At 47.8% G+C, this 8,289-nt stretch overlaps 1 protein-coding gene across 1 annotated transcript; it reads left to right on the forward strand.

Annotated features, from left to right (window-relative positions):
• The first annotated feature begins 411 nt into the window (after nt 1-411).
• Nucleotides 412-5,980, forward strand: LOC138569011 (hemoglobin larval subunit alpha-like). The gene is made up of 3 exons (XM_069646738.1): nt 412-563; nt 2,397-2,601; nt 5,675-5,980. Exons 1-3 carry the CDS (start codon nt 469-471, stop codon nt 5,801-5,803), a joined length of 429 nt encoding a protein of 142 aa, XP_069502839.1. The 5' UTR covers nt 412-468; the 3' UTR covers nt 5,804-5,980.
• Nucleotides 5,981-8,289: the final 2,309 nt, after the last annotated feature.

Below are 8,289 nucleotides of genomic sequence, written 5' to 3' on the forward strand. Positions count from 1 at the left end.
ATATGTGCTTTTGCTTTAGCTACAAGGTGACATTATAGCCACATGCAAAGTCAACCAATGCCTCCTGTGTGGTGACAGGGAGCCCTCTACTCCAGAAGGTACAGAGACCGTTTAGCCCCAGAGTGTCCCATTCAGTGATCTGCCCCACCCTGCACCAGCAGGAAAGGCCCGGATCCTTTCCCTGTAGGCAAATGGGACCTGCACAATCACTCGCCAGGCAGCCATTGCAGAAAAGCCTCTGTGCAAGTCATCCTGCAAAGAATCCACCCCCTGCCTGGCATTGTGCCAGGGAGATAAGATAGCCCCCCACCTTGGGTGGAACCCAAGAATGACCAATGACGTGGATCTCTGCCAAGCTCCCGAGCCCCCAGACCCCTTTAAAATGGGGCCTGACCGGCCTACAGCACCGACTGCCTTCACCAGCCATCTCCTGCTGATCCAGGGCCCCCCAGCTCCACAACCATTAAGATGACTCTGACCGCTGAAGACAAGGCCCTCGTCGTCGCCCTCTGGGGCAAGATCGCCGGCCACACCGATGCCCTCGGAGGCGAAGCCCTCGACAGGTAAAGGCTTAAGAGAGGGAGGCATGTCTGAAAAGTTACTAATTCTACCAGTTGGGGGTGTAAAGGGTCCCAGGTTAAGGTCGTTACTGGCTAAGCCAACATATTTTGATAACTCTTCTGCCACATGGTGCTTTATTTTTATGTAGGCCGGCCCTCACTGCCTATAGATTGCATGCATGCCCAGGTAGAGTGTGTTGGCAGAGTTCCTGGTTTCTGATACATTATATAATGGGCGCTATCGCAATAGCCTCCTTTCATGGTTTTGCATCATGTCATAGAAAGCTTGGGCCTGATTTTCCAGCCTGTTTTGCAGGCAAGTGGAAGAGATGCTGAAACACATCTCCCTCACTTGAGTGAAAAACCCTGAAACCATTCTCCACGGGCAGGAGAATGAGTGCAGCTGGATTGGAAAATCTCAAGAGCTTTTCCGTGCGCAGAGGAATCACTCACCCCCTGTGCCTGTGTGATGCGGGTGCACAGGGGAGTGCATTGAACTAATGGCCATTTCTGACCCTTCTGTGCATTTACTGCTCTTGGTAAAGCCAGGAGTGGTAAGAACTGTCGCTGTCCCATGTGATGCCAATCCTTCAGGAGAACGTTTCTGTTTGGGCTATTAGCTGGCAGAGCCACGTACAGGCCTACACTATTGCATTAGCGGGCAGATAGGGAGCATCGGCAAATGAGGAGGGACACAAAGCTTAATGGTGCTGTTGGGTTTATTTGCCCACCCACTGACTGCCCATGGCCATGCCAATCCCTATGGCCATTCCTGCCCAGTTCCTGCCCCTCCCGGCACAAAACAGCTCCTCATGGCAACTCTTTGGGCTCGCTTTAAACAAGCCTTACCACCAAACTGTGCCTTGAAGTGCCTGCCAGTGTTTTTCCAAAGCAGTCTTATTCATAAGGCTAGAAACACGCTACTGGTGTAATAAAAATGACCAATCTATGTCTGCCTTCAGCCATTAGATTTATAAGCACTATTCACTGAAGCCCTGTCCCATGCAGGAGGGAGGAAGGCATCTCACCCTGATGAGCCTCAACGGCCCTTTCACAATGAAACAAGCATTGGAAAAGCCAACAAAGTTGGCTTCTGTATAAGTAGTAGGCAATTGCCAGGCACTGCTATTAGATGCCAAAGTACTCACTACATTTTGCAGCTGCTGCCATCAATGGTCAGTTGATGCCACTACGGCAGTGCCTGGCAAGTGCCTACCCAAAAGCCCAAACTGTTGGCATTGCCAATGCTTGTTTCACTGTGATAGGGCCGTTAAGGCTGCTCAGGGTGAGAGGCCCTCCTCCCTCCTGCATTGGGGTTGGGATCCTATGCATTGGTTAGGTCATGGCTGTGGGTGCACGTGACCTGGCCAAGCGCACGGTCTGCATGTAACACCTGGGAAAACTTTATGAATAATGTGACCTGAACATTGTCTTGGATATAACATCTGCAAAAAGGTTCATCATGCAGGTTTTCCAGGTGCCCTAGTACTTGTGAATTAGGCCCCTCCTGGTCCCTCTCTCTGGTTGATCTCAGAGTGAGAGGCCAGAGTGTCAGCTGTTATCCAACATGCATGAGACATGCAGAGCCATGCAGTGTGGCTCTTACGGAGGTTAAATGGGGATGGGGTGGGTCCTGCGTCAGACTCTCTCTGGCTGAAGTGAGGGGCTACTACAGCAGTCACAACAAAAGAAACATTAAATACCCACAATGAACAACACAATGCAGACACGTGTTTACTTTTCTAGAGAGCTGAGAATATCAACTGTGAATGTGAAATGCCTGTCGAGTTGCAGTTTACTGCAGTTCCCCTAAAGATGTCCCTGTCCCCCCCCCAGGCTGTTCGCAGGCTTCGGCCAGACTAAGACCTATTTCAAGCACTTCGACCTCAGCCCGGGCTCTGCTGACGTGAAGCGACATGGCGGCAAGGTCCTGTGCGCCATCGGTGAAGCCGCCAAGCACATTGATGACCTCGACATGGGGCTGTCCAAGCTGAGCGACCTGCACGCCTACAACCTGAGGGTGGACCCCGGAAACTTCCAGGTGAGTCCAGATCACCATGCACCAAACTTATGTGAATGTAACCAAACACCGAGCATCAGGAGTAGGACGTCTGCGAGCATCAGTGGTTTCTTAGATTTGCATCCCAGCTTCCACAGATCTATCCTCTACCATAGGAGGCCATTATTAATTTTCAAGAACACGTGATCTTCAGAGTTTGGGAAAAGGCCTTGGCTGCTTTTAAGATATGTTATGTTATGTTATGTTATGTTAAAGGTATTTATATAGCGCACCATCACCAACGGAATTGGTACTCAGGCGCTCTGGCAGTTCTGTAAAACAAGGAGGCGGGGTTGGATTAGTTGGGTGAAGAGGGCGTAGGAAAGTGAGAAGGTGGTGTCCTGTTGGCGGCGTCAGCTCGGTTGTCACCGTTAGCTGAGCTTGGGTATGAATATCAGATCGATGCAAGTCCTTGTGTGCTGTTGATGTGATTTATGTGTTGATTCTTTGTTGTTGCAGTGTGGTGAAGTTCGTGCGGTTTGCTGTGCGAGAAGTGGTTGTGTGGTTTTTAGTGTGATATAAGTATGCAGAAATTTGAGCTTTGGGTGAGTGGGTTATATTGTATTGTGTTGTATTTGTTTTTTTATGTAGCGCTTTTTCCCCACCTGTGTGTCCTCAATGCGCTTTTCCTTGGTTGGACGCCCTTGGTGACTGTAGTCGATGTGGTTGAAAAATTCTAGGGAGGTTAGTTTAGGAGATGCCTGTGTGCATGTTGCCGTTCTAGGACTTGGGTGGCTGGCAAGGCTCGGAAACAATAAACGTATATATTTGCCAATACAAGGACCAGTGGTGTATCGAGCGGGAGGGGTAGGGGCTAGAGGGGGTTAGCACGGCCCCCTCAGTGGCTCTTGTATGTGAAAATTAGGGTGCTGAATGGGAAAGGTGTCCCGCTGGCAGGAAAATGTTCTGAAATGACAGGATGGTCACGCGATCTGCAGACCCCCCTCAGCGGGTTGGCAAAAGTCCCCCTTTTTCTTCAGACTACCTGTGACCGGATCTGCAGGATGTCGGACCAACCCTGTCCTTTTGGCCTTACCAGGGCTCACAATTTTGTGTGTAAATTGGAGCTCCAGGCAGCAGAGCAGCTCTCCCAGCGAACTGATGCATTGCCGGAGGGAGGGGGAACTATTAGCAGGGACTTTTGTCACGTAAGAAATGTAAATGGGGGTGATCAGAAGTGAGAAGGCTGCATAATGCTGCACGCTTTATGAAATAATGACTATGGCTTTAAAACCCAAAGGGGGTGTGTAAGGCTCACATTGATCTGCATGATGCTGTTGTGACTTTGCATGCAGGATGGGGAGAATAAAACTAAAGCCATAATCTTATTGCTCAACATGTTTCTTTAAGGTTTTATGTAGTATATAGTTAGTTTATTATGAAAGAATAGTTTATTATGTAATGTGGTTTGCTTCCAAGGGATTGCTATAAAGTATTATTTAAGCACATGAAATGCAAAGCAAAACCTTAATAAATATCTATATCGACTAAACCTGGGAAGATGTATTCAGTTGCTTAAATTGTCCACATCCCGGTTTCCATATTGAACCAAAGTGTGTGATCCTGCACAAATCATGTGAACGTACTGGGCCTGATTCTGAGAATCAAGCCCAATTGTGCCTTATCTGCAGCTCTGTAGGTGCTTCAATTCATAACTTACGTTAATACGTTATGCTATTGTTTTTTAAATTCCTAATGACTATAGAGTTACACCATATATTATAATAGTGCAATTTAGGTAGTTTGCAGCACAAAGTTATTTGCCACTTGGCTTACTTATGGCAACTTATTCTGAAGGCACTTCATGGTGCCTGCAAGTCTCAAAGCCTAAGGATGCGCCTTGCAATGTCCGTTTCTCTGAAGTCACTTCAGTTAGTGCAATCCATATGCAAATTAGGAGGTTTGCATGTGTTTTGCCCCACATAGCCTGGACAGAGCTGTAATTGATGGGTTTCCAGCAACTGTAATGCTCCTGCCGTTCTTTTGGGTTTTTTATATGTATGTGTTAAAATGCCATCTTCTACTAAAGTTACCAAAAAGTTGATTGGGGATGCGAATGGTACCGTATGGAATAGCGTACACTGAATTTGGGGGTAAAAGTAGCAGGACATTTTTCCTGGCTCTCCCCCAGACTCTTGCAATGCTGTATACTCCCCTGCAGGGGGGCCCTTTTGACAATATGCTACCACTTACATTCAGACCTGTTGGAACAACACACCACCCAGGATACGACAACAGCTGAGTGGTCAAACGTGCCAGCCCACTTACCTCTGAAATGCTCAAAAGAATGGTAGGACAGTAACCGATCCCAACCACCCTCACCTTTCACCCGCAACCGTGGACAACCACGAGCCCAAACCACACCACAGCCAGAAACGTAGAGGAAAAATGTATGAAATTCTATATCTTGCATCCCTTGAAACCTTGAATTCCGCCACACGAACATTTTACCTGCACTCAAAAATAATATTCCTCCTAACCACTAGACACATCCTGAAAATCGAGAATGAAGCCCTAACGTGCGCCATTTTGAATGTCAGCGGCGCAGCACTCTCTACAACGTTCCTAAAATGAAACAAAGCACCTTAATACATAAGGCTTTAGAACATGAACAAGTGACTGTCAGGCAGAGGCAAAGGGTTCAAGTCATTGAAATATTTACTTCCTAATGCCTGATGTCTAAAGCAGGGAACGATGCCCTGCAGTGAAGCTGCTGGTCCAGTTGATAGCATCACAGAAAGAATACAATTGTTCACAACTTCATTGGCGTGTTTAACGATTATAGCGCTCTCTGACCGGGTCTTTCTTTCCACCAAATTCAATGGAAGGGACCGTTGCAGTGGACCACAGCACCGTTAGCACTTTAACAAAGTAATGTAAAATGCCTTCGCATAGAACACATTCTGCTATTTTGGTTGCTTCTTGACACTACTGCACAGAAATTTGTTAAGAAGACTGAATCCCGGGGAAGTCTTGGAGACAAATGTTCAGCTGGTTACTGTTAGATATACTTTCTTTATGCTAATGCTGCTCACGTGCTGCTTTTCTCTTTCAGTTGCTCTCTCACTGCATCCAGACTGTCCTGGCCGCCCACTTCCCAGATGACTTCACCCCCCACGCCCAGGCTGCCTGGGACAAATTCCTGGCAGCAGTGTCCGGTGTCTTGACCTCCAAGTACAGATAAACTGTAGGTTCAGCGCATGAAGACAAGATGGCCGCCATGATGACAGATATAGAAACTTGTCGGAATCATCCAACATCACCAATAGACTGAACATTCATTATTTATGCTTTTTCTCACAACAGAGGTGGCATTTTCTTTCTTTTGTAACTTTTTAATAAAATGTGGGACTTTCTTCGTGTACTTTTATCTCTGATTTTACCAATAACGTCTCCAGTTGTTCCTAGGATTGCTTGTGAATTAATCAGCTAATGCTTTAAAATAGGGCTCAAAATATTTCTCCCAGTGCAAGATGTCGGCAGTGGCAACTTTAATGGCTGCCTGAACGGACTGAGCTTGAAGAGGAGCAATGGGAGGTTTGGGTAAAAAGACAGGAGGGAGAAGAGGTGGAAAGGAGGCATCATGCATATTTGGTTGACGGTATAGCGCTTAATCCATGCTAATGCTGCTTTCAAGTTCTACGGAGGGACAGAATGGTAAGGAAGTGCAAAACCAACAAGAACGACAAAGAGAAAGAGCGCTGATACAGAGCTGTTAAAAGCCATGAAAGGGCCACATGGTGGCAGTGTAGGGTTCTGTCGAGGGTATAGGAGGGACATGAGCTTCCTGCAATCTCCATGGTGCCGAAAATCTGCCTTCGTGCAAATTAAAATGTGCTTTTTGTACATTTCTAACAGCACTTGCACAGTGCCTATGACTTTCAAAGATGGCAGCACTTGGATTCCTGTGGGCTTTCTTCTTCTTGCCAGGCCCAGCTACCCTTTTGGCTTACTGCACAAAAACCCAGACTCATTTAAAAGTGGAAAAGGTCGCTTTAATGTGACAGGCCAAAGCTTACAATTAAACGCTTACCTGGCTCCATGGACTTACAAACTAAAGACATATTTTAAACAACCAAATAAATAATTAACCATTCTCATTTTTACCCAACAATTAAATAATTAAATAAAGCCATTTCCTCCCTAACTATCCCTTGGACCCTACCGTCTCCTTACCCCTTTTCCAGGCGTCCCGCTTTCTCCCCGGGGCCATGCCACTCCAGGCTCAATACCTATTCCCCCGTGGTGGCCCGCTTGTGCAAACAGCGCCACCCCATCCTTTCCCGTGTCATTCCCCCATTGTGCTTCCCTCCCCCCACATCAAAAGGGGCCATGCCCCCGGCACCAGAAAAACCCTCTCCCGAGGTGTTCTTTCTGCCCCACCCCCCACCACACCAATTTTCCTACCTCCAACTCCTCAATCAATCTCCCAGCCAAGAGCTCAAGTCCGCCCGATAATGATTGTTCCCCAAACCGGAAAGTTTACCATCCTCTCTAAATCTCATCAATCCGTTCTAAACAATCTCCTTACGGTCCAAAACCTGTACTGACACTGATGTCCAAAATTCTACCATCTCTCTGTTTATCCCCTTCCTTGCCCGCTCTATCGGACCCACATTTCTTGCTCCCCTCCCAACTCTCTGTGGCAAACACTTAGTCCCCCATACAGTTGCTTGAGGCCACACTTGTCGGAACCATAACAAAAAACCCTTTTTATTTTCCTGAAAAGAGCCACACCCGTATTCCTTACCGGATCATTTTCCCCACCCAGACTAACCCCCCCACCCCCAACTGGAGGCCCATAGATTTCCCTCAACCCAGCCAACATAGGAAGCAACTGATCCCAGTCCAGTCCCCCCAAACCCGGACCATCATACCACAACATCTTTATAGTTGCACCCCAGTTGCCTGCCAACAACCCTTTCCTCAGCTTCTTTCCCCACCCACTTCACCCTAGAATGTCCCCAAAAACCAGATTTTTGACATCCGACCGTACTTCCTAGCAGCATCTGAAAAAGAAATTACAAAATCACTTACAAATCAACAACATCCTAACAAATGCAACACTCCTGCTACCTACTGAAAAATTTTATAACAACATTCCGTTTGACCCGGTCCCCGGCATACCCTTTGTATCTCCCTTACTCCCAGCGACCCAACCTTCCCTACTCCTCTGAATAGCCCAGCCTGGTACCTACAGATGCTGCACCCCTCCTAATTGAATGAGTTCCAACCTCCTAACCTTTCCCACACCACTAGTAACACCTTCCTCAGTACCCTATCCTTTCTGGCCACCTCCTTAACCCTCTCCAGAAACTCCCAAGGTCCTCTCCTACCTGTCCCCCTATATTCCGCCCCTTCCCTTTAACCTTTAAACAATACACCTAAACCCACTTAGCCCCCCCTTTTTCCCCTATACTAACACCCTCCTGCTCACCCTTGCCCCCCCCACCTTTCATCACCCTATTAATTTGGACCTGCATTGCCCCCCCTGCACCGGGGGCCCACGTGCACCCCCGCCCATGCAGGCCCTTTACTTCATTACTCCTCTCGCCACTGCACCAGGGGCCAAACCTGCACCCCCGTCCATGCAGTCCCTTCCATATAACTATTCTTCAAGCTCCTTGCGTCCATTACCACCTGTTTCCCACCTGCACCAAGGGCCCTAGT

The sequence above is a fragment of the Ambystoma mexicanum genome, chromosome 2q (genome assembly GCF_040938575.1).
Source record: "Ambystoma mexicanum isolate Mex_15411 chromosome 2q, UKY_AmexF1_1, whole genome shotgun sequence".
In the NCBI taxonomy this organism is placed as follows: domain Eukaryota; kingdom Metazoa; phylum Chordata; class Amphibia; order Caudata; family Ambystomatidae; genus Ambystoma; species Ambystoma mexicanum.